General features: G+C 60.4%; 3 protein-coding genes across 11 annotated transcripts in view; 1 reads left to right on the top strand and 2 right to left on the bottom strand.

Moving 5' to 3' along the window:
- PEBP4 (phosphatidylethanolamine binding protein 4) overlaps positions 1–3861 on the bottom strand; it is an 83640-nt gene extending 79779 nt beyond the window's left edge. The window contains exons 1-2 of the mRNA XM_054804522.1: positions 3806–3861; positions 3609–3722 (exon numbers count right to left, since the gene is read on the bottom strand). The gene's annotated coding sequence lies outside the window, so the exon portion shown is untranslated. The remainder of the gene's footprint in view (positions 1–3608; positions 3723–3805) is intronic.
- Positions 337–15151, top strand: RHOBTB2 (Rho related BTB domain containing 2). 6 transcript variants are annotated; one of them, XM_054804505.1, is made up of 11 exons: positions 337–414; positions 3720–3797; positions 10332–10533; positions 10710–10813; positions 10915–11100; positions 11199–12223; positions 13181–13299; positions 13385–13535; positions 13656–13744; positions 13971–14076; positions 14151–15151. In XM_054804505.1, the coding sequence occupies exons 2-11, from the start codon at positions 3739–3741 to the stop codon at positions 14387–14389; spliced, it is 2280 nt and encodes a 759-aa protein (XP_054660480.1). In that variant the 5' UTR covers positions 337–414; positions 3720–3738; the 3' UTR covers positions 14390–15151. The 6 variants fall into 6 exon arrangements, with proteins under 6 accessions (XP_054660480.1, XP_054660481.1, XP_054660484.1 ...); XM_054804506.1 differs by lacking the exon at positions 337–414 and adding an exon at positions 3292–3339; XM_054804509.1 differs by lacking the exons at positions 337–414; positions 3720–3797 and adding an exon at positions 4004–4136.
- Positions 15152–16554: 1403 nt separating this feature from the next.
- On the bottom strand, positions 16555–25363 carry LOC129196679 (tumor necrosis factor receptor superfamily member 10A-like). Of its 4 annotated transcripts, none has more exons than XM_054804512.1 (11): positions 25052–25363; positions 21041–21167; positions 20630–20758; positions 20031–20145; positions 19854–19945; positions 19654–19743; positions 19485–19525; positions 18892–19032; positions 18356–18437; positions 17929–18212; positions 16555–17835 (listed from the first exon to the last, which is right to left on the bottom strand). In XM_054804512.1, exons 1-11 carry the CDS (start codon positions 25112–25114, stop codon positions 17788–17790), a joined length of 1212 nt encoding a protein of 403 aa, XP_054660487.1. In that variant the 5' UTR covers positions 25115–25363; the 3' UTR covers positions 16555–17787. The 4 variants fall into 4 exon arrangements, with proteins under 4 accessions (XP_054660487.1, XP_054660486.1, XP_054660488.1 ...); XM_054804511.1 differs by having other exon boundaries at positions 21041–21170; positions 25052–25357; XM_054804513.1 differs by having other exon boundaries at positions 16555–18212; positions 21041–21170; positions 25052–25349.
- Between the last annotated feature and the right edge of the window lie 1132 nt (positions 25364–26495).

Here is a 26495-nt window from a genome sequence, read left to right as displayed (position 1 = left end):
CACGCTTCCCATCCATCCCTCCATCCAGGTTCGTTTTCTCCAGCTGCAATACAGGAAGCGTTTAGGAATGAGTCTGAAAGACTTTGGAAGTATAGGGAAATGGGATTTTTGGGAGCGGGGAGACGCGGGCCCCGGCGCGTGCCGTGCCACTGGCGCACCCAGAGCTGAGCTGAACGGCTCTGAGTGGAAAATTCCTGTCTGTTGAATGCAGATTGTGGTTCAACAGGTTTTAGTCCCGGCCCCTTTATTTGTGTCAGTGCAAAAACTCATCCCTAGGGCATTTGTTTGGATCACATGGGTGAGCGTATAAAAATGAGTCCTACCTGTCCAGGCCAGTTAGCACCTCGGGAAAGCGAAGGCAGCTGCTGGACAGGAGGAGAGAGCTGCGGGACGGTGCGGGGTCGGTGCACGCAGGTAACCGTGCCAGCTGCCCGGAGCAAATTTATCCCCCTTTTTTTTCCCCAGGGCTGCGCCAGGGCCGGCCCCGGTAGCGGCGATGGGGTATGGCGAGGCTGAGGGCTGGGGAGCTGCGGGGGGATGCGAAGGGATGTGGGGGTTGAGGGTTTGGAAATGGGTCGGTGGGCTGCACCGGGGCGGAGGTGGTTCATACCACAGGAGTATCTTTAAGTGCCACCAGAGGCGGTTGTGGGCTGATGCAGACCCTCCGGAGCGGGTGATGCTCTCAGCTTCTCCTTCCCTCATTGCCCCCTTGCTCCCCTTCGAGCTGTCAGGAATGGGGCGGTCAGACCCCCACGGGGCTCCACCGGGCGCGTTGGTGGCAATCGGGGTTTAACGAGTAGCCCGTGGCCGGTGCAGGCAGAGAGGAGCGTGCTCGGGCAGAGCCACGTGCGAGAAGACACCAAGTCGTGGGGGCAAAGAGTCTTCCAGCGTGGGATGGATGCCACGCTGCTGTCCCACGGGAACAGAGCGGATAAAACCGGTGACTCTCCGTGGCTGCTGTTTGCCGCTTCAGTAAGGGGTGATGACGTCTCCCGTCCGTGCAGCCACCAAATGCTGCCATCGCCACCCTGCCTGCCTGCCTGCCTGCCTGCCTGCCTTGCTCGCTGCCTCCTGCTGCCTGCAGGCTGCCTGGCAGGGCGAGAGTTTGGTCGGGAGCCAAACTGCCGCTTTGTTTGGCCGGGAGCCGTTAGGGTAGGAAGTGGTTTTGGGGGCTTGGGTGCTGTTTCACAAGCAAGGGCACGAGGCACAGCCGCTCTCCCGTCAGCCGCCACTTGCAGCCGGGCTCTGCCGTGGGGAAAGGGGGTGACGCTCCCACTCGCCCACCCGTGAGCCTCTGTCCCGGGGGGGTCCTAGGCTGCCCCCGGTGCTGGCTGCTGGTGGTCTGGCACCCCCCGTGTCCCCTCTTTTCCTGCCTTTCCAACAGCCGCTGAGGCAGACCAGAGAGCTTCTCCGCTCCCTCCTTCACACCCCCCGCCAGGTCCTGCTGGGGGCTCTGGGGCCCCAGAAGTTTTCTCCCTGCCCAGCATTGCTTCTTCCCTTCCCCTGCTCTCCATCCCTACTGGAGACAGTTGCTTAGAAACAGACTCCTCGTTCTTTGATTTTTTTAATTTATTTTTTTTAATGTGAAGATATGCAGGCCCCTACTGAACCCCCCCCAGACCCTGCACTGTGCTCCGTGCCGGGTGCTGGCTGCAGCCAGACCCGGGGACAAGACCCAGGAAGGTCCCACTTTCCCCCTTCTCACTGAGCATCGGTCCCCAAGCTGTGGCAAGCCAGGCAGACACCCACCCCGCACCCATAGCAGCTCCCCGGGTGCGATGTGAGAATTCATTCCTTGGGGTGGTTCTCTCAGGGGGCTATTTTCCTCTTCTGATGAAGAGCCCAGGCTCGTTGGCAATGTTATCAGCCTATTTTTTGCGCTGCTCTCCATAGCAAGAGAACCAGGAGAAAAGGGAAACAGAGAAGCCACAGGATGCACTGTTATAGGAGGAACTTTCCCCAAATAGAAGCTTTTCACAGTTTTTTCACGAGGCGTCAGCAGCTCTTAATACTGTATGAAGCTGTGAATACTGCATGAAGCAGCCGGCCGGCGGGGAGCCTGTAAATGTTTCAGGCTGCAGCTGCAGCCCTTCTGCAAGCACGGGGCTGGCCGTGCGTGCCCAAAACCTGGCTGGGGTGGCGGGGGGAAGCAGCTGGAAGAGCAGCCTTAGCTGCGATTTCGTATCAGCAGCACTTTCTGCACCAAACAGGGCAATAAATCTGATGTATCCCAGTCAGAGGGTGCAGAAATCCTGCACGCATGGACCGAGACCTTGAATTTTGCCCTGACCTGGTTTCAGTCTGCAAAAGATCTGTCTGGAGAGCCCCAGATGTTCATTAGCTCTGAGCTGGGGTAAAGGGAGGGACGCTTTGCTTGTATAATACATTGCATTTTATAGGAGTACATGGCTCCTTCTGGGTTTAAATATTTATAAACTGGGTGATGAATCCCTGAAATTCTGCAGCAGTATCGATGGCAGGATGAGTTATCACCCGTGGCGTATCAGGTGGCTGTATTTCAGAGCTGGGAGACAGGATCCAGGCATGTAGCTGGGCCATAATGTGCGTATGCAGTGAATTGCCAGAGCACCCCAGTCTCCTGGCTTGGAGATAGACCCTGCTGCACCGACAGGACAGGGGATGGAAGGTGCAGAAATGCTCTTTTTGTTTGTTTTAGACCTTTCCCTCTGGTATCAGTTGTTTCCTGGACTATCCTTCCCAGTCTGCTTCCCACCAGCGTGGTGGCACATCCCATCGACCCTTTGTCCCCGCCGTTCCCCCATCGCGGTTGGGTTGGGCTTTGCAATTTTTGCAAAGTGCTCGTTGGAGACTTCTCCTGCCTGCTGGGTCCAAATGGATATTAAGTCCATAAAATCCATTTGTCTGAGCTGCCACCTCCCTGCCTGGCTGGCTGGTGAGGGAAGGCTGAGCTCTCCCAGTCCTGGTGATGGGGCTGGGGAGCCCACGTGGGTGCCTGGGACAGCTGCCCTGAGCAAGAGCACCACTTGTAGCATCACCCAGGAAGGAAAGCTGCAGGATTTGGGGGGTTCAGAGCAGCCCAAAGGAGGAGTGACTCTAATTTCTCTTCCTGGGTGAATCCAGGGAAGGACCCAGCACTGTGGTGGGTCTCCAAAACCCCCTTCCCGGCAGGAGCCAGGCATCTGCTGCCTTTGCCAGGAGCGAAGCCCAGGCTGGACTCTGCTCCAGCCTGATGTGGGCAGGCACCGTTGATCCGGTGACAGGGTAAGGAGGGGAGAGTCCTGCTGCCCTGCCTCCCTCCGGAGCTCACAGGAGGGGAGCGCTGCCCAAAGCAAACGTGCCAGCAGGGAAGGCCCAAGGGTAAGGTGCTTGGAGCAGGGGGTGGGTACCGGGGACCCCCTTGGCCACCGTGGGCAGCCGGTGGAAGGGACGAGTCTGTGTGTGCCTGTTGCGTATGTCTGTACATCTCCCCCTCGGCTCCTATGTACGGTGAAGGTGGTGGGGTGGGGAGGGCAGACCTGGCAGCAAGATGTAGGCATGGCAGGCAGAGCCGCTCCGTAGGTGAGGGACAGCCCTCTCCCCACGCCAGGACGCTTCCTGGTCAGCCCAGGTGGCCGTGCGGGACTCACCTTCCCAAAGGCTTTCTGTCCCCAGCGTAGCGGGGTCACGCCGTGCACGGGGGAAGGGGGGAGTCCGTGTTTGGGGTGCTTTCACAGAACCCTTCTGCCCTCTCCTTTCAGAGTCTGCCGAGAGAAAGAGATGGAACCCCAAGGGAAGGGCAGCCCCGCCGGGAAGATGACTGCCATGGCTCACAGCCTGTAAGTACCTTCCCACCGCGGCGCTGGCTCCTCCAGCCTCCCGGTTCAGGCACTTTTCCGCCGGCCACTTTCTCCAGGGGACTTTGCTCTTTGCTCCCCTCCGACGCACGCCACCGCGACGTCTCTGTTCCCCCATGGATAAGGCGGAAAACGCGCAGCAGCGCTTAGGGCAGAGCAAGGCAAAGGCAGGTCCCCGGCAGCGGGGGCTGCGGGAGCGCGTGGTCCGGAGCTGCTGGAGGGTGTCGGGGTGTCTCCCCGCTGCAAATTCACTTTTGCCGGGGTGCTGCCAGCGAGGGATGCATTGCCTTGGTCTGCGGCAGCCCTTCGGCCCTCTGCGAGGTGAATAACGCTAAGCTCAGCTTTATTTGGGGATCAGGGTGGGGGGCACCGGCGGGGGCAGAGCTGGGAAGGCTGCAGCGGTTACGGAGCATTTGTTGGCTGCTCCAAGGAGCAAAAGGAAAATGGATTTGCGTCCCTGCATCCAGCCCCCTGCAAGTTGGGGGAGCAGCAGTGCAACCTGCGTGCTGACCCCCGGCAAGGCTGCGCAGGGGCGCAGGGAACACCTGGGAGGGATGGAAAAATCTCCTGACGTTAAACCCTAGAGAGTCATAAAGTTTAAAGCCCTGGGGAGGGCACGGCTGGAGCAATGTCCGATCATGTCTCTGATATCCGGAGAGCTTCTTCATTCCTTGCTGGGGAGGGGAGATGGAGGGAGGAGGATGCTATGGGGTGAAAACGGGTACTTGCTGCCAGCAGTGCGAGCTCCCCAGTGTGACCCCAGCGCTCAGCCGTCGGGTTTGGAGCTCTTCGCCTGGGAGCGAGGGCGATTACGGAGCCAGGCAGATGGGAGCCCTTTGGGACAGGTTCAAGAGGCTTAAATCGGAGAGACACGTGGGAGCAGGGAGCTAACGGCCTTTTAATTACAGCCCTGCCAGAGCCAGCGGGGCTGAGGGAGAGCAGCTATCGCCTGGCAGCCGTGCCATGCCATGGGCAACCATGCCGTGCCGTGAGCAGCCGTGCCGTGCCGTGAGCAGCCGTGCCGTGCCATGCCATGCCATGAGCAGCCGTGCCGTGCCGTGCCGTGAGCAGCCGTGCCGTGCCATGCCGTGCCGTGAGCAGCCGTGCCATGCCATGCCATGCCATGGGCAACCATGCCATGCCGTGAGCAGCCGTGCCATGCCGTGAGCAGCCGTGCCGTGCCGTGCCGTGCCGTGAGCAGCCGTGCTGTGCCATGCCATGCCACGGCGTAAGCTCACTGAGGAGCGAGTCAGCTGAGACTTGTGTTTCTCCTCCCACAGAGGAGAGGGGCTGCGAGTAGCGGCCACATACTCTGCAGATGTTCCCGAGCCCCTTCCCCAGCCCGATGCCCTCCCTGGTGCCTCCCGCCGCCGGTTCTCTCCTCCCGGCAAAGCCTCCTGCCGGGAAAGGGGCCCGTGTGAGCACCGCAGCCGGTGTGTTTCGGCTGCAAGTGACAATTGTGCTTTTGTTTTGCCTAGCAGGGAGGAGGGCAGGCGGGAATTTGGCTGCCCAGAAAGCTGCCAGGAACTCTTTATGCCACAATTAAGCACCTGCTACAAGAGAGCAAATAAGCCAAATCATGCGGCTGCAAACAAGCTTTACGGGTTCCTTCCCCGTGACCCACTCCAAGAAGAAGAAAGCTCAAAGCTGCAGCTCGGCTGCTCGCAGCTCCCGTTGCAGGGGAATAAATAGCTTTGCCGTGAAGCCGATAGCTTCGCCGCCGGCTCGCGGTCCCGGTGTGGGCACGGAGGCAGTACCGGGAGCTGCCTATGCCCGGCTCAAAAGCCAAAGGGCTTCCCCCTCCCCAAATAAGCGACTCCATCTCCTTCTGCTATGGAGAGAGAGATCCCTGTCCTGCGAGTTAGGTGAGGCGGGGGGGCGATGCCGGGGGGCTGGGATGGGGAGGGCCATGCTGGGCGGCTGCCAGGGCTGCGATGCAAAGGTGCGAGGTGAGGCAAGTGCTGAGGTTTTGACGGCGGCTGACGCGGCGTTGCATCAGTGCCGGTCACGCTGTGGGCTGCCCGGCCTGATCCGAGCGGAAAGAGGGGGGGGGGCCGAGCTTAGCATGGCTCGGCAGAGGCGACGGCGGGGAGGAAGGAAGCCGAAAGCCTTGGGAAAGGATGGCGAGGCATCACATGATGCGGATATACGGGGTCAGAGCAGCAGGGCCAGGGTGCCGGATGCCTTCCCGGCAGCCACGCTGCAAAGATGACTCTGAGTTTTTTTATGCCCTGGGGTGGCAGGGCTGGGGGGCAGCCCTGGGGGGCTGCGGAGTGAGGAGGGGGCTGCGAGGAGCACTGTGGGCTGGGGTTCAAAGGCAGTACTGCAGCGTGTGGCCTGTGTTCAGAGAGCATGGATGGATGGGGCAGCTCTGCTCCCCCCCCGCCCCGTGGGAGAACCAGCCCTGCAAGGGGCTGGGGGTGCTCCGGGGGGGCTGAGGATTGTGAGCAGCCGCACGAGGGGTCTCCTCCAGCACAGCCCCATCCTCAGCCGGGCTGTTGGCCTGGCAGCGCCGCCAGCACCCACTGGCTGGGACCCCGGGGGCTGGCAGCCCTGAGCGGCCCCCGTGCAATAAGGGGAGGGGGAAAGGTGCTCAGAGGAGGGGGCGGGCAGAGGGTGCACCCCTTCCCGGGGGCAGGAGGAGGGGAGGGGGAGCAGGGAGGGTTGGATGCAGAGGATGGAGGTGAGGTGCTGGGGGAGGCTGGGGGTTGGATGCAGCAGATGATGGAGGGCGGGGGGGGGGGGGTTAGGGGCAGGGTGGGGGTCCCATGCAGGGGTGGGTTAGGGGCAGGATGGAGATCCACCCAGGGCAGGACTGGGGGGCAGGATGGGGGTCCCCCATGCGGGGCAGGATTGGGGGGGGGGCAGGATGGAGACCCCTGGAGAGGACGGGCTGGGGGTCCCATGCGCGGCAGGATGGGGTCCCCCGCCGAGAAGCCCCGGCCCCGCTGCCCCCCCCCCGCAGCCCCCCCCTCGGTACCCCCCGGTCTGTCTCAGCCAATGGGCGGCGGCGGGGGGGCGGGGGCGGGGCCTCGGCGGGGCCTCTTGTTTTTTGTGAATGAAAGGCGGGGCGGCCCCGGCTGCAGCGCGCTGCTCCGCGCAGGGCTCCGCGCAGGGCTCCGCGCAACGCCGGGCAGCGCGCAGGGCTCCGCGCAACGCAGCGCAGCGGGCCGCGGATGCGGAGAGTGGGGCGGCCGAGGTGCCGGCATGGGCCCCCGCGCCCCAGGCCCTGAGCCGCGCAGCGCGGCGCCGAAGAGCGCAGAGCCGAGCCGCGCAACTTGCGCCGTGGCCATGTCCGGAGGGGCGAGCCCGGTCCCGGCCCCTGGGAGCCGCCGCTTCGTCTGTGTTGGTGTAAGTACCGGGGACGACCCCCCCCCCCATCTTCCGCGCCCCGCTCCGCCTCCGCGCATTCTGCTCCGCCGCCCGGCCCGGCTGCCGGTGGGGGGACAGCGAGGGCCCGGCCCCTTCCCGATGCACCCGCCGCCGCCTTGCAATGCCCCGCACCCCCGGCCTGGGTGCTCCGAGCACCTCCGAGCTCCCTTGCAATGCCCCGCACCCCCGGCCTAGGTCCTCCCCAGCCTCCTTGCGATGTCCCGCATCCCCGACCCGGGTGCTCCGAGCACCCCCGGCCCCTGTGCAATGCTCCGCACACCCGGCCTAGGTGCTCCCCAACCTCTTTGCAATCCCCCGCACCCTCGATCATGGGTGCTCCGAGCACCCCCGGCCCCTTTGCAAAGCCCTGCACCCCCGATCTGGGTGCTCCGAGCACCCCCGGCCCCTTTGCAAAGCCCTGCACCCTCGATCTGGGTGCTCCGAGCACCCCCGGCCCCCTTGCAATGCCCCACACCCGGTGCCCCCCCCGCGTCCCCCGGCCCCGGTGCCGTAGCCCGGCCCGGTCGTGCTGCAGCCCCGCTCGGGGCCCCGCTCCCGCACCGCCTCCCCGCCGCGGCCTTCCCAGCCCCGGCTGCCTCGGCGGGGCCGCCCGGGCCCCATCTCGCCCCCACCCCACCGCTGCCGGGAGGGTCACGGGAGGTGCCGCGTTATTTTTGTGCGTTGCTGCCGTTTCGGGGCGGTTTCCCCCCGGTTTGGGGGTTCTCCTCCCCTCGCGAGGTGCGGGATGGAGGATTTTTTAGCCTGGGAGTTGCTAGGCGACGGCTCCCGGGGTGATGGTGCAGTTGCCTTGGCAACCGCAGGCTGGGCAGCCTGAAAGGAGCAGTTTTGGGGTTCTCCTTGGGGGGAGGGTGTGTGAATTGGGTGCCCGTGGTTTGGGTGGGGGGCTGTGGCAGGCAGGGAGAGCGGGGCTGGGGGGGCTGCTGGTCGGAGCAGCCCAGCTCCCCAGGGAAGGGCTTTTGCTGGTGGGGGGAACTCTGATCTCTCGGCATCTCGGGTTATTTCTTGCTCTCCGGTGGGTTTCAGAGCCGTCCCCGGGGAGAGGGGCGGAGGTGGGGAAGGCGGGAAGGGAAGCTGCGGAGGTGGCAGCATGGTGCTGCTGAAATTGTCCCTGCGAAGAGGCTCAGCCCCCTCCTGGGGTCTCGTCTCATGGGTGGGGGGCTGTGAGCCACCCCCACGGGGCCGCCGGAGTCCCTCAACGTGCTTCTGCTTTATTCCGAGCCTGCATTTTATGTCTGCTCCTGTCCCCATCTTCCTTTCTTCATCGCAGGCATTGATCCCGTTACCATTTATCCCTTAATTCCCTCAGGGCACCGTACTTTCCGAGCAGGCTCCCAAGTCCCCCGTGCTCGGCTGGGTGCGGGCCGAGCTCCCCACGCGGGGCAAACATCCAAACTGCCGACCGCAGTTGTCAGCTCTGTGTGCCTTCCCCCCCACCAGCTGAATGAGCTCGGCCGACTTGGGAGCACGGCTGGCCCTAAAAATAACTGCAGTGAAGCTCCCCGAGCGCTAACAACCCCCCCCCCCAGACATCTCCTGGCCCTACAGAGCCCAGCTGATCCCCAGGAGGAGCAAGGGGACCGGGGATGGCGGTGGAGCAGGATGCGTGAGATGGAAACGAATTTCCAAGGGCTGATGGGGAAGGAGACAACCTGCCCTGACTCCTTTTCGCTGTGCAGAGCCCGTGGAGGTTGCTATTCCCGGTTTGCAATGCCCTCAGCAGACAGCATTCCCCGCATCCCAAAGGATGGAGGGGACGTGGCATGCGGTGACAACTACTTGGAGAAGTTTTGCCTTGGGACCAGTCGATATCCAAGCGTTGGCGTGTAAAGCGACCTGGATTTGTGCCACCTGCCTTTGCCTCCGCTTGCCCACAAGGCTTGCGGCTCAATCCTGCGCGGTGCTGAGCCTTCTCACGTGCCGTCTCCTCCAGGCTGGTGTAGCCAGGTGTGCTCAGAGAGCTTGCGCACGGGAGGGAGGTGCTAACATTGGAAAGTCCTTGCCAGGCTGCTAGTTTAGGGACCTGCGTCCGTGGTCCCCACGTGCAGGGCTCGGTTGCCATCGTTACCGGGTATTTTAGCTCGCTGAGCCTTTGCGCTGGTGGTTTATTATAGCAGCTCGGGAGGCCGGTGCCAGGAGGGGGTGACAAGGGGAAGAGATCTGCGGCTTTGGGAAGTTCAGAGCAACTGGGATGTGGGGGGTTTTTTTCTCCTTTTCCCCTTCCCTCAATCTCCTCCCTGCTTTTCACCCCTGCAAATCGCATAAATCCCTGACTTAATGCTGCGATGAGTTAATTCTGGCTGATTTAGACTCTGGGGCTCTGAGCAGGCAAAGGGTGGTACACCTGGGCACACCTGCTTGCAGGATACGGGCGCTTCGCTTCGCCTTCGTGGCACCCACAGCACCAACCTCCCTCCCAGGAGGGTTCGGGTCGTGCCTGGTCCCGGGAGGCCGGCAATGCCAGGATCCTTCCCAAACCCGACGGCTTCTGAGCCTCCTGGAAATGCAACGAGTTTCTGCTCCTTCGTTGCTCTGTGTAAGAAGCTGGGAGCAAATATCCCCACTGGGAATGGGGCGGGAAAAGGGATGCAGGTCGGTGTCGAGGGACAGACCCGGTGCTCCCCCGAGATAAGCAGCCGGAGCGGCTGGCAGTGCCCGGGTGTGCGCTCGGTCGGGCGGATCTGGAAGCTTCGCTTGGAAACGCTGGAGAGGGAGAAAGGGGAAAGGAGGAGGGGAGGAAAAAAAAAAAAAAAAGCCTCATCTCACATGAACAAGCATGAGCCAGGGCCGGAGAGACGGGGAGGGAGGAGGGTCGAGTCTAACGCAGGGCATGTGTCTGACGCGCGGCACAGCGACGCACGCTGCCATGAGAACATTAAATTTTAAAGGGGACTGGCGGGGAGCGCGAGCTGGGGAGGGGTGGGCAGCTGCCTTCCCTCGCTGCCTTCACTGGGGCTCCCGGCTGCCGGTCGCTGCAGAGCTTCCCCCGTGCTGCGAGGGGCTGACGGCTCTGAGCGTATCAGCAGCATCTTGTTGCTTCACCCCCCTCGGCATCCCGTCCCGTCCGGAAACATCCCCCGCAACTCGTCCTGACTGCATTCGCTGACCCCCCATGTCCACCTGCAGGTCCCAATTAATGGATTCTGACATGGATTATGAGAGGCCAAACGTAGAAACTATCAAGTGCGTCGTGGTCGGGGACAACGCGGTGGGCAAGACCCGGCTCATCTGTGCCCGTGCCTGCAACGCCACGCTGACCCAGTACCAGCTCCTCGCCACCCACGTGCCCACGGTGTGGGCCATCGACCAGTACCGCGTCTGCCAGGAGGTGAGGGCCGTCGCGAAGCGGGGCAGGGATGTCCCGGGGGGGGCAGCTCACGGATGCCCCACGGGAACCCTGAGGACACGGAGTTGCGTTCTCCCCACGGGGGAGTTGTGAATTACTCCTCCATGCCCTGCGTGCGGGGGGGGCTCAGGAGCTGGATGGTGTTTCTGTTCCCGCAGGTGCTGGAGCGCTCCCGGGATGTGGTAGACGACGTTAGTGTGTCCTTGCGGCTCTGGGACACCTTTGGTGACCACCACAAAGACAGACGCTTTGCCTATGGCAGGTAGGGGAGAGGCAGAGCCTCGTGTTGCCCTGGGCAGGGAGGGGGGGCAATGCCGAAGCACAGTGAGGACCGGCTGGACCTTGACCCTCCTCTCCTCACAGGTCCGACGTCGTGGTTTTGTGCTTCTCCATCGCCAACCCCAACTCCCTGCACCATGTGAAGACCATGTGGTACCCAGAGATCAAGCACTTCTGTCCCCGCGCGCCCGTCATCCTGGTGGGCTGCCAGCTCGACCTGCGCTATGCCGACCTGGAGGCCGTCAATCGGGCACGGCGACCCTTGGCCAGGTGGGACTCTTGTGCCCTGGAGATGTCCATGCCTGCCCCATGCTTTCTCCTTACCGTGCATCTGAAGAGGTCTCTTCATTATCTCCCCTCTTTTTCAGGCCAATCAAACCTAACGAGATTCTTCCCCCAGAGAAGGGGAGGGAGGTGGCCAAGGAGCTGGGGATCCCCTATTACGAGACAAGCGTGGTGGCCCAGTTTGGCATCAAGGACGTCTTTGACAATGCCATCCGTGCCGCCCTCATCTCCCGCCGTCACTTGCAGTTCTGGAAATCCCACCTCCGCAACGTGCAGCGGCCCCTGCTCCAAGCCCCCTTCCTGCCCCCCAAGCCCCCTCCGCCCATCATCATCGTCCCGGATCCCCCTTCCAACAACGAGGAGCGCCCAGCCCACCTCTTGGAGGACCCCCTGTGCGCGGACGTCATCCTGGTGCTGCAAGAGAAGATCAAAATCTACGCACACAAGATCTACCTCTCCACCTCCTCCTCCAAATTTTACGACCTGTTCCTCATGGACCTGAGCGAGGAGGACCAGCAGAGCGCTGCGGGGCACGGCTTCGGGGTGGCCGTCACCGCGACTGCCGAGCGGATGCTGCACCAAGAGGAGAGGCACCACGGGCGGGATTTCCTCCTCCGAGCCGCTAGCTTTGATATCTGTGAGAGCACCGAGGAGGCCGGATCCGGCCAGCGCAAACCGTGCCTTAGAGCTTCCACCAGTGACGGGATCCTGCGGGGCAACCGCTATGAGAACGGGGAGCATGGGCTGCGGCGGGGAAGGGACCTCTCCTCTTGGAGCCGGGCTTTCACCAGCATCCAGGAGGAGATGGCAGAAGACCCGCTGACCTACAAGTCCAAGCTCATGGTGGTGGTGAAGATGGATGCTTCCATCCAGCCGGGTCCTTTCCGGGCCGTGCTGAAGTACCTGTACACAGGGGAGCTGGATGAAAATGAGCGGGACCTCATGCACATTGCTCACATCGCTGAGCTGCTGGAGGTGTTTGACCTCCGGATGATGGTGGCCAACATCCTCAACAACGAGGCGTTCATGAACCAGGAGATCACCAAAGCCTTCCACGTCCGGAGGACCAACCGGGTGAAGGAATGCCTGGCCAAGGGGACTTTCTCAGGTACGACTTCAGGCTGAGGGGCAGCACCATCCGCAGCACCCCCTCTCCCCTGGGGGGGTTTCTGCCGGATGGATGAGGGGCTCGGAGCTCCTGGCTTTGCCCCGTGCCGACGCGTGAGCAGGGCGGCTGTGCCGCGGGTCACCAGGCGCTCGCTTTCCCTGCGGTTTTTGGTTATGCTTTGCACGTCTGGGATTTTTATAGCGCTTTTTTTTCCCCAGAAAGTGTGAGCGTAATGGCCCTTCCCCAGGGTTTCCTGCTCCCCAGCCCTCCTGACAGCTCTGTTTATTTACGAGAGCAGCAGAGGGAACTTCCTTCCCTCCCGGGCCCGGCTTTTCACAGGGTCATCTGATTTACGAGGAGCAATGTGCCCTTGGTGGGACTTCCCCAGCTTTCTGCTCAGCACCACGTGCCACCGGCTTGTGCCGTGATGCTCCAGGGTGACATCCCGGGGGGGGGGGGGTGTGTGAATGTCCCAGCTTCCCTCCAGCTGAATTTGTTACATGAGGATGGACCTTGATGTGGCCAAGCTGTCACTGTCACGGGACAGATGTGTGCTGGCCCCTGGTACACCTCGGGGAGAAGCCGTGGTCCGGGATGGAGAGCAGACTAGGGGGGGACAGGAGACCCTCAGCATCCTTCCCGGCTCTCCAAGGATCTGAGCTTGAGAGAGCCATTTGATTCCTGTTTTTTTTTCCCTTTGCTTTCAAATGTGTCACGGTATGCTTTGGGAAAATCCCTCGGAAGAGCCGGAGCCCTGCCGCGGCGCTTCCCTTGAGCTCCTCTGAGCTGGCGGGGGATGCTGGGGAAAAAATGGAGACCTTTAGGACAAATCGTAGGATATGCCAGGCTCTATCGCCCTCCCTCCACTGTCCCCGGTGTGAGACATTTTGTGGCAAGGGGTGGCCGAACCCTGGGTGACGGGGGCAGTCCCAGTAGCATCCCTCTGCTTGTCCCCAGATGTCACCTTCGTGCTGGATGACGGTGCTATCAGTGCCCACAAGCCCCTGCTCATCTCCAGCTGCGACTGGATGGCCGCGATGTTCGGCGGCCCCTTTGTGGAGAGCTCCACCAACGAGGTGAGGAGGGACCCCGGGGATTTGTCCTGGGAGGGTGGGACAGCTGGGGACAGCCTTGGGGTGACAGCCGGTGCGTGTCTCGCAGGTGGCACTTCCTTACACCAGCAAGAGCTGCATGCGGGCGGTGCTGGAGTACCTCTACACCGGGCAGTTCAGCTCCAGCCCCGACCTCGACGACATGAAGCTCATCATCCTCGCCAACCGCCTCTGCCTGCCGCACCTGGTGGCTCTCACCGGTGAGTCGGGGCGGCTGCAGCGGGACGGTGTCCCCCCGTGTCCCCAAGCTTGGTGGCAAGCGCGGTGCGTCCACGGCCACCCCGTCCCAGCCACCCCGTAACCCCGTGTGTCCCCCACAGAGCAGTACACCGTCACCGGCCTGATGGAGGCGGCGCAGATGATGGTGGACATCGATGGGGACGTGCTCGTGTTCCTGGAGCTGGCTCAGGTAGGACGTGGTGGGACAGGACCCCGTGCCAGCATGGCTGGGGAAGGGGCGAGGTGCTGGGTGATGCGATGCAGAGGGGTCCAGGAGCTCCGGGGGGTGATGCTGTCCTGGCAGAGAGGACAACCAGCTCTGTTCTTGAATGTCGGTGGAGGAATAGGGCGAATTCCTCCTGCTTCCCCGGTGGTCCATGCTGTGGTGGCTCTGACGTGGGCTCCATCTCTTCCAGTTCCACTGCGCCTACCAGCTCGCCGACTGGTGCCTCCATCACATCTGCACCAACTACAACAACGTCTGCCGCAAGTTCCCCCGGGACATGAAGGCCATGTCGGGAGGTGAGTGGGGGCCAGGGCGGGGTGACGGGGGTCCTGGTGGTCCCGGTGCTGTCCTCACCCCCCTCTCCCTGCAGAGAACCAGGAGTACTTCGAGAAGCACCGCTGGCCGCCGGTGTGGTACCTGAAGGAGGAGGATCACTACCAGCGGGCGAAGAAGGAGCGGGAGAAGGAAGACTACCTCCACCTCAAACGGCAGCCCAAGAGGCGATGGCTCTTCTGGAACGCCTCCTCCTCCCCTTCCTCCTCTCCTTCATCGTCGGCAGCCACAGCCTCCTCTTCTTCCTCCTCCTCCTCCTCCTCGGCTGTGGTTTGAAAGCCCATCCTTGCCCTGGCTCCAGCATCCCTGGGAGGAGACGGGGAGGAGGAGGAGGAGGAGGAAGGGTGGGATGACCTGCCCCAGCGCCAGGCGTGGAGCGGATGCCCCTGGCCGAAGCCCCAGAGCAGACGGTGGTAGCAGGGGCCCGTGCCCCCGGCACTCCTGGAGCCCTGCTCTCCCCGCGCCGTGGCTGCCAGCACGCTGCAGGACTGGCAGAGACTGAGCAGCAGGAGAAACTCATGTTTACAGGAGCACGAGGGCTGTATTGTGGTTTTATTTTGGGGTTTGTTTTTTATTTGACCATCAGCAGCATGAGGAAGAAGAAGAAAAAAAACCCCATCCCGCTTCCACTTTACTTTGTAACCAGAAGCCGCGGGATACGGTTGGTTTGTCTGATGGCATCTCGCCACCCTGGGAAGCCGGAGCCGCTGTGGGGGTCCCGCCGCCCCCTTCGACTTGCAGCAGGGTCAGGCAGGGTGCAGGGGACCCCGGTCCCCAAATGCCTCCAGGCACTGCAGCATCCCTCCTTCTACTCACAAGTGGGGTCTGTCCTAATTTGGGGAGCGGGAGGGGACAGGAGCCCTCTCCTCCCTGCTTCTTAACTTTTCATTTTCATTTAAAAAGAAAACTTAAAGAAAAAAAAAAAAAGTCAATCCCAAACCCACCCCCCAACCTGCCACACCAGAAACCAACCCCAGGCCCTTGGCTTGGGATTTTAGCCTGGAAGGCTCCATTGTAATAAATGGTATTTTAAAAGCCCGGCGTGGTCCCTGTGTGTTTGGGAGACAGCGGCTGGACACGGGGCAGCCTTGTGCCCTGCTTGGGGTGACACCCGCACCCCCCTGCCTGCGCTCCCGGGGTGGACAGGGGCAGCAGAGAAGCGTTGCAGGATCCGGCCACCAAATAAACCCTGTACGCTGAGAGGCGGCTTCACCATCGGACTAACGTGGCGTGTCCCACCCCTGTCCTTGTAGGCGCACAAACCCAGCGGGTACGTGGCAGGAGAAGGCAGCGCAGTGCCGGGGCAGAGCTGCCTGTCCCAGGGGGTTTACAGGACTGTCAGGCAGGGAGAGACCCAAACCTCTGCTCGCCCTCCCCAGCCGGGAAGGGGAAAGCTCCTCTGAGCCCATCCGTGGCAGAGGCTGCTGCTGGAGCGAGCACGTAGGGATGCTCCCGGCGAGGATGCTCCCGGCAGCTCCTCTTCCCGGCTGGCCTCGGTAGAACACCTTGGAGTCACTCGTTTGCCACGCTCATCCTTGGCCGTGGATGCAGGAGCGAGGTTGCAGCTCCAGCGAACTTACACTCCGTGTTTTCACACTTTGCAGCACCAGCGAGCAGGTAGGATGACAAGTTTCTTTCCCTTTTGAATCCGGGCGCTCGCCGCTGCTTCCGAGTCCCGTTTGCCTTCCCCAGGCCAGGACCCAAGCCCCCGTGTCCCAGCACTAAATCCTGCATGTGCCTGGCTCTGCAGGAGCTCCCTGCCCAGGTTTGCACGCTTGGGAGGCGTGCGGGGGGCTGCCCAAGACGGGACCTCGGGCACGAAGCCTCCTGCCAGGTCACCGACAGCTCCTGCTTTTAGCGCTTGCCCCAGCCCTGTGTTACGGATGAAGCCAACGGCAGTGCAAAGGCTGGCGGGCAGCTCGAGGGGGCTTTCCGGGGCGAGCAGAGCCCTTTTCTCACTAAGCACTGCATGGATTTGCAACGCAGCTATTGCAACACACAGAGCCCTGGCTGGGTGTAGCCGGAGCGGGGAGCACTGCAGCCCCCCGACCCCCGGCGGCAGCAGCTCCATCATGGGGGGCTCAGCAGCGTCGCTTGGCCCCGGGGTCCCGGCCCCTGCACGCTCCAGGGACTGAGATTTCAGCCTCTTACTTTTGCAGGGGACTAAAGAGCACAGGACTCTGGGCATAGGTGTAAAGGCAGAGCCCAGGTTTGCTGCTGAGGATTTTCCCTGGCAGAAGCATCGCTGGTGGGGACCGTTCCCGGCAGGATGCCGGCGTGGCAGAGCACTAGTGCCATGGGCTGGGTCCTCAGCGCCACGCGGAGCAGCTGCTGAGCATCTGGTCCAGCTCCTTTGGTGCCCACTGAAACCTTGAACAGACCATCGCCAGCGTTATGGCAGAGCAAGGGAAAAAAAAAAAAAAAAAAAGAGAAATCAGGAGGATTTTTTAAAAGTTTATTCCTTCATAAAGAGACATGTAAAAACTGGAAATAGCAAACTGGCTGGGCCAGAGCTCTGTACAAAAACATAGTCATGCATAGTAAAAAACAGTATTATTTTTATATTAGCTTTTAAGTTAATATATGTACACGATTACTAAATAAATACATAAATACAAACTTTCTGCTTGTGTTTCATATACGAGAGTTTTTTAAGTGTCGATGAGGAGCAGGGAGAAGGGGTGGCAGCAGGAGGGACGGGTGCTTTGCAGCACAGGGAACTCCGCGCTGCAGAGAGGGGCTGGCGATGCCCCTTGCACACTCCCACCGCGCCGGGGAAGGTCCTGGTGGGCTGGGCTGTACCGGGGTGGCAGCACATGTAGCCAGCTCAAGTAATGCAGTAGTTTTTCCAGCCAAGTTGTCCCTGAGCTATGTGTGAGAGCCAGAGCAAGGGGCAAAGTGTTTGAGGAGCAACCCGTTCAGCTGGAGGATGGATGGTGGGTACCCACAGCCACGCTCGGACCTCAGCGTATTCATCTTTCCATGCTGGCTGGAGACAGGGACAGCAAAGCCCCTGCCACGGCCAAGGGAACGGGAACTAAACGACTTGGCCAAAGGGATGGAGAAGGAGGTTGCTGGCACACCAGTAGTTTGCTGCCCACGTTCCCCATCCTGCTCCGAGGAGGAGCTCACTTGCTCCCTGCACTGACCCTTTTAGGCAACCCCAGTGATCGCAGAGCGAGTAAATCATTCCCACTCTCCCCTCAACGTCCAATTTCAAACTGATTCCTAACAGCAAGCAGAACCACTATCAGCTAAAATACAATTCAGTCAACAGCTTTGAGAAAGTAACCCAAGAACCCAGTTAATGCTTGCCCACCAAGCATACAGTATCAAGCTTTCTGGCCAGCTTAGAGATGTTCTACAAGCAGAAGCCATTGCATGATGCCAGGAACCCTCCCAAAAAATGGACGATCCAGTTAAAAACCACGGGGATGCCTACAACCCGCAGAGGCCCTTCTCTGCACTGATCCTGATGATGTCCGTATAGTACCAGTGCTTCCAAGTGAGACAGTCCCAGAGGCAGCTTGCAGTAGTTTTAGGCTCTTTGCATTGACACGGTGAATCCAAGGCACCAGCTTGGGTTTCGTAAGGAAGCACCAACATCGAGCCCGTAGCTTCAGCAGAGAGGACCACAAAGTTTGTACTTCATGAGAGGATCAACTCCTCCGGGCTCAGCTGAACTGTACAATGGCTTCAAGAAGAGAAGAGCCACAGGAGAGCTATAAAAAGATAAAACTCAAGTGTTCTTAGAGGTATTCATGGCTTTAATTTGAAGTAGGGAGATTCAGGGCCAGCCCCGCTCCTCAGCTCACTTCATATTTGAAATATCCCCGCTGGACCAGCTTGTAGGAGATGTCCTCCGCAATCCCTCCGAGATTGATCTCATGCAGGGTCCCCAGCAGCGTGTTCACAGAGGCGTTCAACCCTTGCCTGTTCTGCCACATGTTGAGCATCTGGAAGAAGGGCTCATGCGAATACTTGTCGTTCATCTCCGCGAGGACAATGTCATTCTCCAGCAGATCAAGGGCTCGGCCATATCTCTTCCAGTCCTTGTAGGGCACTTCTTGGGCAAAGATCTCAAAAGAGCGTCGCAAAACTAGAGGGGGAGGAAGGGAAAAGCTCAGGGAACAGGGGAGAGCATGGCCAGCTGGGTCAGAAAGGATTTTGCCCAGAAAGCTCATCCCGCAGGCTCACCGCCTCCCTGCCCCCCCAGCACATCCCCTGGGCACCAGCACTTACCCGCCAAGGGCTCTTTTCCTTGTGCTGGAACCAGATTCCTCCTGCATTTCGCACTGGGACACGAGGTTGTCAGCACCGTCATCTGGAAAGACAATGTCCTATAGCGCCCACCGAACCCCAGCGCAAACGCTGTCCCCAAGCCCCATTAACGGGGCGTTGGAGACCCCCTCCCTCTCTCCGGGGGCTGTTGGGGCAGAAGATCGCCACAGCCCCCCAGGACACCCATCGTTTCCCAGCTTTGGGATGAACAGCAGGCCATGAGCAGGGGAGAGCTCTGCCTGGCCAGGACGATGAGGCAGAAGAGCTGTCTGTTTGCTCAGCATCAGCATTAAATCTGCAGAGCACTTGCAGCCAACTGCAACGAGCAGATTTTTGCAGTCCTGAACCCAGAACAAGGACAAGAGACCCCTCACCATCTCCGTGCAGAAACTGTGGTCCAGCCCTGGAAGCCCCCCAGGCTGATCAGCTTGGTCAATGCAGAGGAAAGCATCAGACCTCTGCCAAGCACGATGGAGCAGAGGGTCATGTTCATGTACCTCCAACCCCGGAGCGCTGGGAGTCACCGAACTCGATTCCCTGGGGAGCAGCTGATGCTGGGACACCTGCTCGTTGTGGTTGTTGTCCTGCGTCCCCTGGTCTCCCCTCTGGTACCTCGTCAGCTGCCGCATCAGGTAGTCCTGTGGCAGGAGAGAAGCACAAACCAGCCGAGTCAGGGGTCCCTCACACCGGCCCCTCAGGGATGCCATCTGCGGCAGCCGCATCCACCCTGCCAGGGTTTCGAGGACATGGCTCGCTTGCTCATCTTGAGCTTGAAGGGGCCCCGGTACAGCACAGCCCTCCCTTTAACCCGGGGTTCCCACCGGGGATGCTGGACGTGCCGGGACCTCTGCCAGGGAAGCGGTAACAGCACTGGGGAGGGGGCTGCAAGCACCCCACATACAGCAGGGAACTACCAGAGACCCCCCCCTCTGCTTGGCCCAGCTCTATCACATCCCTGCAGGGATGAGACTCGTCCCCCTGCTCCTCCAGCCTTCCCAGGAGCTGTAGGCAAAGCGGGGAGCAGAGGGGGGACCTCACCCCAGCCCCGCAAACAGAGCCACTACCCCCCGCCACCATCCCAGCAACTCACCACCACGCTGCAGGACTTCCTGCTCAGGTCTCTCTCGTCTCCTGGAAGATGAAAACTGTGCTGTCATCTCTCTTCCTCCAGACAGGACCATCTTCCCACCCAGCCCACACCCTCGCAGAGCCCCCCGGCTGGGGTGGGCACTCTGGGGTCCCCTGCACCCGGTGCTCACCTCGGGAACGGCAGCAGAACATCCAGAGTAACGCGAAAAACACAGTCAGGCAGGCCACGGCTACCACCACGATGGCCGCGATCGCACCTCCTAAAGTGGATAAGACAGGGTGTGTGGGGAGCTGCTCCTGGTCTCCTCAGCAGCAGCTCACACCTCCATCCCGCAGCCCGTCTCCCCTCCTCCAGCAGCCCCCCGCTTACCAGTGAGGTTGGAGAAGGTGCTGGTGGGAGGACCGCACTGGAGATCGCTGTGCGGCGTGCACGGAGCCAGCTCCACTTCACCCGCGGGACACCTGGGAAAGGGGGAGACAGGGCAGGCTTAGCGGCTGGGGCTCCCCGCAGAGATGCCGGCAGGACCTGCCGTGTCCCCCAGCTCACCGGGTCCGGCACTTCTGGCACATCTCGCAGGGGTGGTCCGGGGAGCAGAAGGTGCCGTTCTTGCAGACGCACTGCGTGTTGCTGACGGCTCGGCAGGGACTCAGCTCCACCTGATCTGTGGACGAGAGGAGAGACAGCTCTACCCCAAGCCCCACCGCACCATGCTCCTCCACCCGCTTCCTTCGTTAATGGGGCTAACGACCCAAGCTGACCTGCAAGCCTGGGGAAGACCAAGTCACTCTCTGCTGTTGAGTTTCAGCATTACCCTTTCCTGCCCCACACCTCACTGTGCCCAAGAGAAGAGCAATTCTCACGTCAAAGCTCACCAGCAGCCTATGATGCTGCCATGAGCCCAATCCTCCTGGTCCTGGCTGGCCGGAGTTCTCGCGTCCAAGCTTTGCACAAGGGATGATGCATTGAATGGAGACGTAGGTCTGGCACAAGCCGCCACACCAATTCCAGAGCCAGCCTGCTCCCTGCAGCCTGAGCCACTCTTTGGGGACGCTGCAGGTGACCGTGCTCTTAAATAGAGAGGTCCCTGGTCAGCCGAACCCAGCCCATGCTATCAGCCAGCATCGCTCTTACACACCAGCTCGTACCTTCCCTACACATCTGGCAGCCAAGGCACTTGGAAAAGTCATTTGGGTATTTGATGTATTCGTCTTCTTTACACGGCAAACACTTGCTGGAGCCATATTGTTCTTTACAGTGCTCTGCAACGTAGGTGCCTGCAAGAAGGGGTGAAGGAGAAAGAAAAGGTGTATCTGTGAACATACAGCACAGGACGGAGACGCCCTTGCAGAGAGGGAGTTAATTCTGCTGTCAGTGCAGTTAAGAGTCAAATTAGGAACGATCAAAAGGAAAACATTCCCATAATGAGTCCTTAGATCTCAGGACAGCAGAGCAAGGGAGACCCAAGAGCACCCACTGCCTCCTCACAAGGATGCGCCAGCTCTGCGGGCAGAACCACGGCGGGGCTGCACGTGCTGTGACGTTTGAGACCGTCTTACCTGCAGGGCACTTCTTGCAATAGAGATTTCTGTCTTGGACTTGGTAAAACTCGTCCCCTCCACTGCTCGAGTCCAAGGGATCGAACCTGTCCCTCCCATCCAGTACTGCTGCTGTGCACAAAGTAGCCTCCTGTTTAAAAAATACAGAAAAACCTGGGTTTGAAACCACACCAACTCCATGGGGCAAAGGAAGAAAGAAGGGCAAGAGCCGCTCTGCCCGGGGCGTTCATATGAAGCAGGAGAGGAGCTCTGGGACGGCTCAGAGCCGCTGGACCTGGTGGCCAAACCTCCCCTTGATGCAGGTGAAGGGCCCTTTCCCCGTGCCGGGGTGGTTATTTCCTCGCCAAAGCATAAGGGGCAGGTTTGCAGAGGGATTCCTGCGTGCCAGGTTATCAGCAAGGCAAAGGCTCACTAATGCTTCCTTAGGATAACATCAGGCCCCCTTTCCTTCCCCAATTTCTGGGCACATGAACCAACAGTGCTGAAGAAAATGGAAGGGTAGGGAAGAGGAACAGGGAGGGCGTTTGTGGGGAGGAAACCGGTCCCGAGCCAAGACTGATGTGACTCCGGTGCCCACAAGAAACACCCGGGCTGCTCTGGGTTCCCAGGGGACAGCACGGCCTCCAGCGTTTCCGCATTATCCCCGTTATCTTGCTGTGGATCGTCGGGAAGCCAACGGCCGGGTTTCCGCCAGCTCACCCACCGGCGCACCTTTCTGCTGGCTCAGCTCTTTCTGTACCGGCTGGGTCGCTCCGGCTGCGGGGGCGATACTCGATAGGAACGGCCGCTCGCCCCATCAGGGTCTGGGGGGGCATCTGGGCTCCGAGCAGCACCCCCTGTCCCCATGGGGGACGATGCCCTCGGCATCTCAACCGGCACGGGGCAGATGATGTAAGTGGATATAAGCCTGCCCCTGCCCCCAGCCCAGCGTCACAGGGAGGGACGATGCTCGGCCATGCCGTGCGTGGCAGTGACAGTCTGGCAGAGGTACTTTCCCCTTCGTCTCCTGAAGGCCAAGCACAAAACCTGCCTCTTAGAGCACATATTTCTTCTGTGAGTCAGAAGCTGCCTTGAAAGGCTGAAACAATAGAAACACGAGGCGTCCCGCTGTCCCCTGGGCCAGCCTGGCCATCTACAGAGCCGATCCCCCCCCCTCTCCGGACATTTCCCATGCTTGTACAAGGAAGGGTGTGAGTGCTGAAACCGGCTGCAGCAGGTCTGACGATCACAAGGCTGCAGAGGGTGATGCAGATCCACAAACAACACCGCTGAGACCAGCCAGGCCATGGAGAGGGCAATCCCCCCCCCCCGGCACAGAACCCCCCAAGCCCCAGCCAGCCCGGGAACGGGACCATCTCTAGACCTTGACTTGGAGGAATCAAACCCACATCCCTCCAATGGCTTCTGGCTCCGCAGCTCCTGCTGCTGCTTTCTCCAGCTGGAGAGTTTGCCAGTTTATAAAGTGCTTTTCTATCCCACTTAGGAGAGAAGTCTCACTTTAACCTCCCAGCCACAAGCAGCTCTCAGGCCTTTACCCACTCTGGTCTTGAAAGTCTTCAGAGACCGAGACTGAACAACCTGTCCCACCGCCTCACTGTCCCCACGGGGGGGGATTAAAAAAAAAAAAAAGCCTTTCTTCCCCATTCAAACTCTGAAGGTAATCACAGCAACAACATCTCTGTTTGGAAAGGCCCCTTAGGCGCAGGATTTCATTGCTTTTCATGAAACAGCTACCCAGCAGAGCTTGCACAAGTGCACGATAAGGTTATCAGCCCACACCACCTTTCCCAGCAAGTGCAGTTCAAGTACATCATCCCACCGCAGAGCCCTTGGCAGGCGAGGGCTGCCATCCCTGACTAACCTATCTGTCTTGCAAAGCACGGGGAGAAACCAGGCTGGGAGCCGTGGGTGAGGCACAATGGTATTCAAGAGTAGTTTTCACCCACAGTAAACATCCCAAGAAAGCAACGTTGCCTCAAGGCAGAGGAATTACCAGGCACAGGAATCCCCAATACCCTCCCCAGCTTAGAAGCCTCTGCCTTCTGGGTGATCAGGTCTGGAAAAAAGCTCTGGGAAGCATTAAGCTTTGAACTTTCCCTTCTTCCATCCCCAAGGCAGGAGCTGGACCCTAGAGCAGAAGGCAGACCCTCCGCTGAACTCCTGACCATCAATGAACATCTGTGCAGCATTAATACGCAGCCCTGGATTGTCAGAAGAGAGACTCTTAGTCAACAGTGTTAAGGACGAGGGATAAAAGATGCCAGGCAGACACCTGACGTGCCTCTGTTCCGAGGGCACAGGTCTGACGAATGCGGGGTTTTCCCCCCCAAGACTTTCTGCAGATGGAATTTGAGCGACCACAAATGCAGAGATCCAGTGGCATTCCTCCTTGGGAGCCAGTGGCCCAGGTCCAGGTGTGACGCAACAAGCATTGGTGAGCAGAGGAAGGAACTCCAGCCACAATATCGTATGATTATCACGTGAGACATCATCAGTCCTGATCGGTTCCCCCTCCCCTTTTCTTTTATTAAAAAGGGGAAAAAAAAAAAGTAATGAAAGAGGCTGTTAAAAGCATGCTGTTAGGTGATGGGTTTAGTAAGGCTCGGCTTTATCAGGCAAGTCTAAATAAACTCTCATAAACAATATAGGGAAGGAACTGGACGAGAAGCCTATTCTCTTTTAAAGCCTCTTACGGGCAGTGCTGATTTCAGCGAGAGCAATTCCAGCACGGGAGCAGCAACCACGTGTCCCGGGACCATGGCTCCCCTGGACTCCCTCGTGGCAGGGATCACAGGCCAGCCCCGGGATAAAACTCAGAGCAGGATCCCCGAGATAAAACTGAGAGCAGGATCCCCCTGACTTTAGGTGAGGTGAGCCTTTAGGTATTTCTGAGCTCTATAGCAACGCCCAATCCACGGGGAAATATGATACGCGCAGGTGGGATTTTCTGCCCTAAAAGCCAGCGGCGCTAAGGGTTTGGACATCCTTTGGGCAAGTTAGAGAGGCAGCATTCCTGCACCAGGCAGCCCAGAGCTGCCCGCATCCGACCCTGCTGCTTTCAAACATCCCGCGGCACTGCCACGCAATCCCGACGCCGAATGGCAAACAAGGCTTGGAAGCGAAGGGAGCGGAAATCCCCTCTGGCACAGGCAGCGCCATAGGGCAAGACTCCAGCCCCACGGCCCTCACCCCACGAGCACAGCCACCCAGCCGAGCGCTTGCGCACTCGCCCGCTGCCCCACGCCCAGGACAGCTGAGATCAGCCTTCCCGGCCCACCTCCACGCTGCCGCTTCCACCCTGCCCCACAGCCTCAGCCCTACGCCCCCCCACCCCGTGCCCCGCAAACCTGCCCAGGTGAGCCCCCATAGCCCTCCTCCCCTCCCTCCCACGGGCCCTGCCCCGGGTGAACCCCCCAACCCGCACCTGCTCAGGTGAGCCCCCCCTATAGCCTCAGCTCTCCCCATAGCCCCTGTGCCACGTGAGACACCCTATAGCCTCAGCCCCCCCCCGAGCCCCTGGACCAGATGAGCCCCCACAGCTCCTGCTCTCCCCATGGCCCCTGGACCAGGTGAGCCCCAGCTTCCCCCCACCGCCTCGGGCCCATATGAGCCCCTACCCCCCGATCCCCCCCATAATCACTGGGAAAGGGGACACCCCCCAATCCCCTGCTCTCCCTAGGTAAGCCCCCCCCCCACTCTCCCCAGGTAAGCCCCCTGCTCCCCCTACACCCAGCGGCGCCCCCCATTCACACACACCCCCCCCCCGGACTGAACCCGCACCCCCAGCCCAGGGCAGCCCCCAAACACCCCTGCTGCCCCCTCCCCACCTCAGTCCCCGTCCCCCCTCCCCACAGGACCCTTTCCCAGCCCGGCGGACCATGCCCCTCAACGGCGCGGCAAGCCCGGGCATGCTGCGGCAGCACCGGACAGCACCGACGGGGGTCCCCGGACCCCCCCGCTACCCACCCGGGCTCCCCACGCCCGGTACGCGGCCCCACGCACCACACTCACCAGCAGCAGCAGCAGCAGCGGGAGGCAGCACCGTCGGGGCGCACCGCGCTGCGCCGAGCGCATCTTGCGCGGGGGGGTGGGGGGGAGCGGAACGGAGCCGAGCGGGACGGAGCGGCCGCGGCACCGGGCACAGCTCGGGGATGGGCACGGCCCTGGGCACGGCTCGGTACAGGCCCGGGCACGGCTTTGCTAAGACGGGACGAGCGGCTCCGGGCGCGGCGAATGGAGCAATGTATGGCCCGCGGAGCGGAGCGCAGCGCGCTTATATAGGCCAGCTGCGCGGGGGGGAGGAGGAAGAGGAAGGTGACGAGGAGGAGGAGGAGGGCGGCTGGTCCGTCACAAGCAGCCTGCTCTGCCAAACCTGCTCGTGCTCCTGCCACCACCGAGAAACCGCACCAGGGTTTCAGCGTGCGGTTTGGTAACAGTCCGGTTTGCCGGGGAGGCTGGACTCGCCTTTCACAGCACTTTTAAGTTTTAGCGCGTCTTATTTTCCCTTTTTCTTTTTTTTTTTCTTTTTTTTTTCTCTGTGCCAAAATTGGTTTCAAAGCTCCCAAATCAGATAGGAGCCATCAGGAATATTTCTCCCTGGGTATTCTTGATTCTCTGGCTTGCATTTTTTTTTCTCCCCATCACGCAGCAGCCACCTCAAGCGAGCAAAGCCACAGGTTTTTGTTTTCCAGGGAAAAGGGGGTTACACAAATACGCTCTGGTGAGAAATCCGGCCACTGCCAGGGATCCCAGGGGGGCCACGGCTACACAAGGTGCAAGGGCACAGCACGGCTCTGCCAAAACGTTCGCCTGTCTTGCAAAACATCTTTTCGCCTCTGAGCTGGAAAGCGGGGAAATTCCACCTCTGGTTTGGTTGTTGGTTTGTGCTTTTTTTTATGGGGGGGAACTTGAGCTGAAAGGAAAAAAAAATGAAATAAGTTAAACCTTTGGACTTTCTGCCGTTACACAACTAGCTCTTCTGCAGTCAGGTTATCTAGATAGTGTATAAGAAAAATTACTCCGACAAAACTAAACGGAGGCAGGGGCACAGCGACTCGTTAATCTTTTCCTAGGCTAACAAATCCTGGTGTGTGTTAGAGGGATTCAACAGCCCAAGGCTTCGAGCAGGCTCGCTCCCTCCCACAGAAATGCGGTGACTCACTCCGGAGGCTACGGATGAATAACTTGTGAGTGACTGATGCTTTTCTGAGTGCGGCCCAAGGCAGAGGCAACCGCAGGTGAGAGCCCGAAAGTGCGTGGCAGGGCTCAGATAGGGAAAAAGCTACTCGCCAGGAGAAAGGGCTCAGCGCATTGAAAATCTGGGTGCCAACGGGGCTGCTGACCAGCTCACCACCATCATCGTCAGCCCCGGGACATGGAGGAAGGCAGCGAGGCTCCTCGGGTCCAACGGGATCAGCAGAGCCGTAGCTAACCCACTCGAGATGCGGAGATTTGG

Source organism: Grus americana, chromosome 26, assembly GCF_028858705.1.
Source record: "Grus americana isolate bGruAme1 chromosome 26, bGruAme1.mat, whole genome shotgun sequence".
Classification (NCBI taxonomy): domain Eukaryota; kingdom Metazoa; phylum Chordata; class Aves; order Gruiformes; family Gruidae; genus Grus; species Grus americana.
This window is presented reverse-complemented; position numbering and strand designations above follow the sequence as displayed.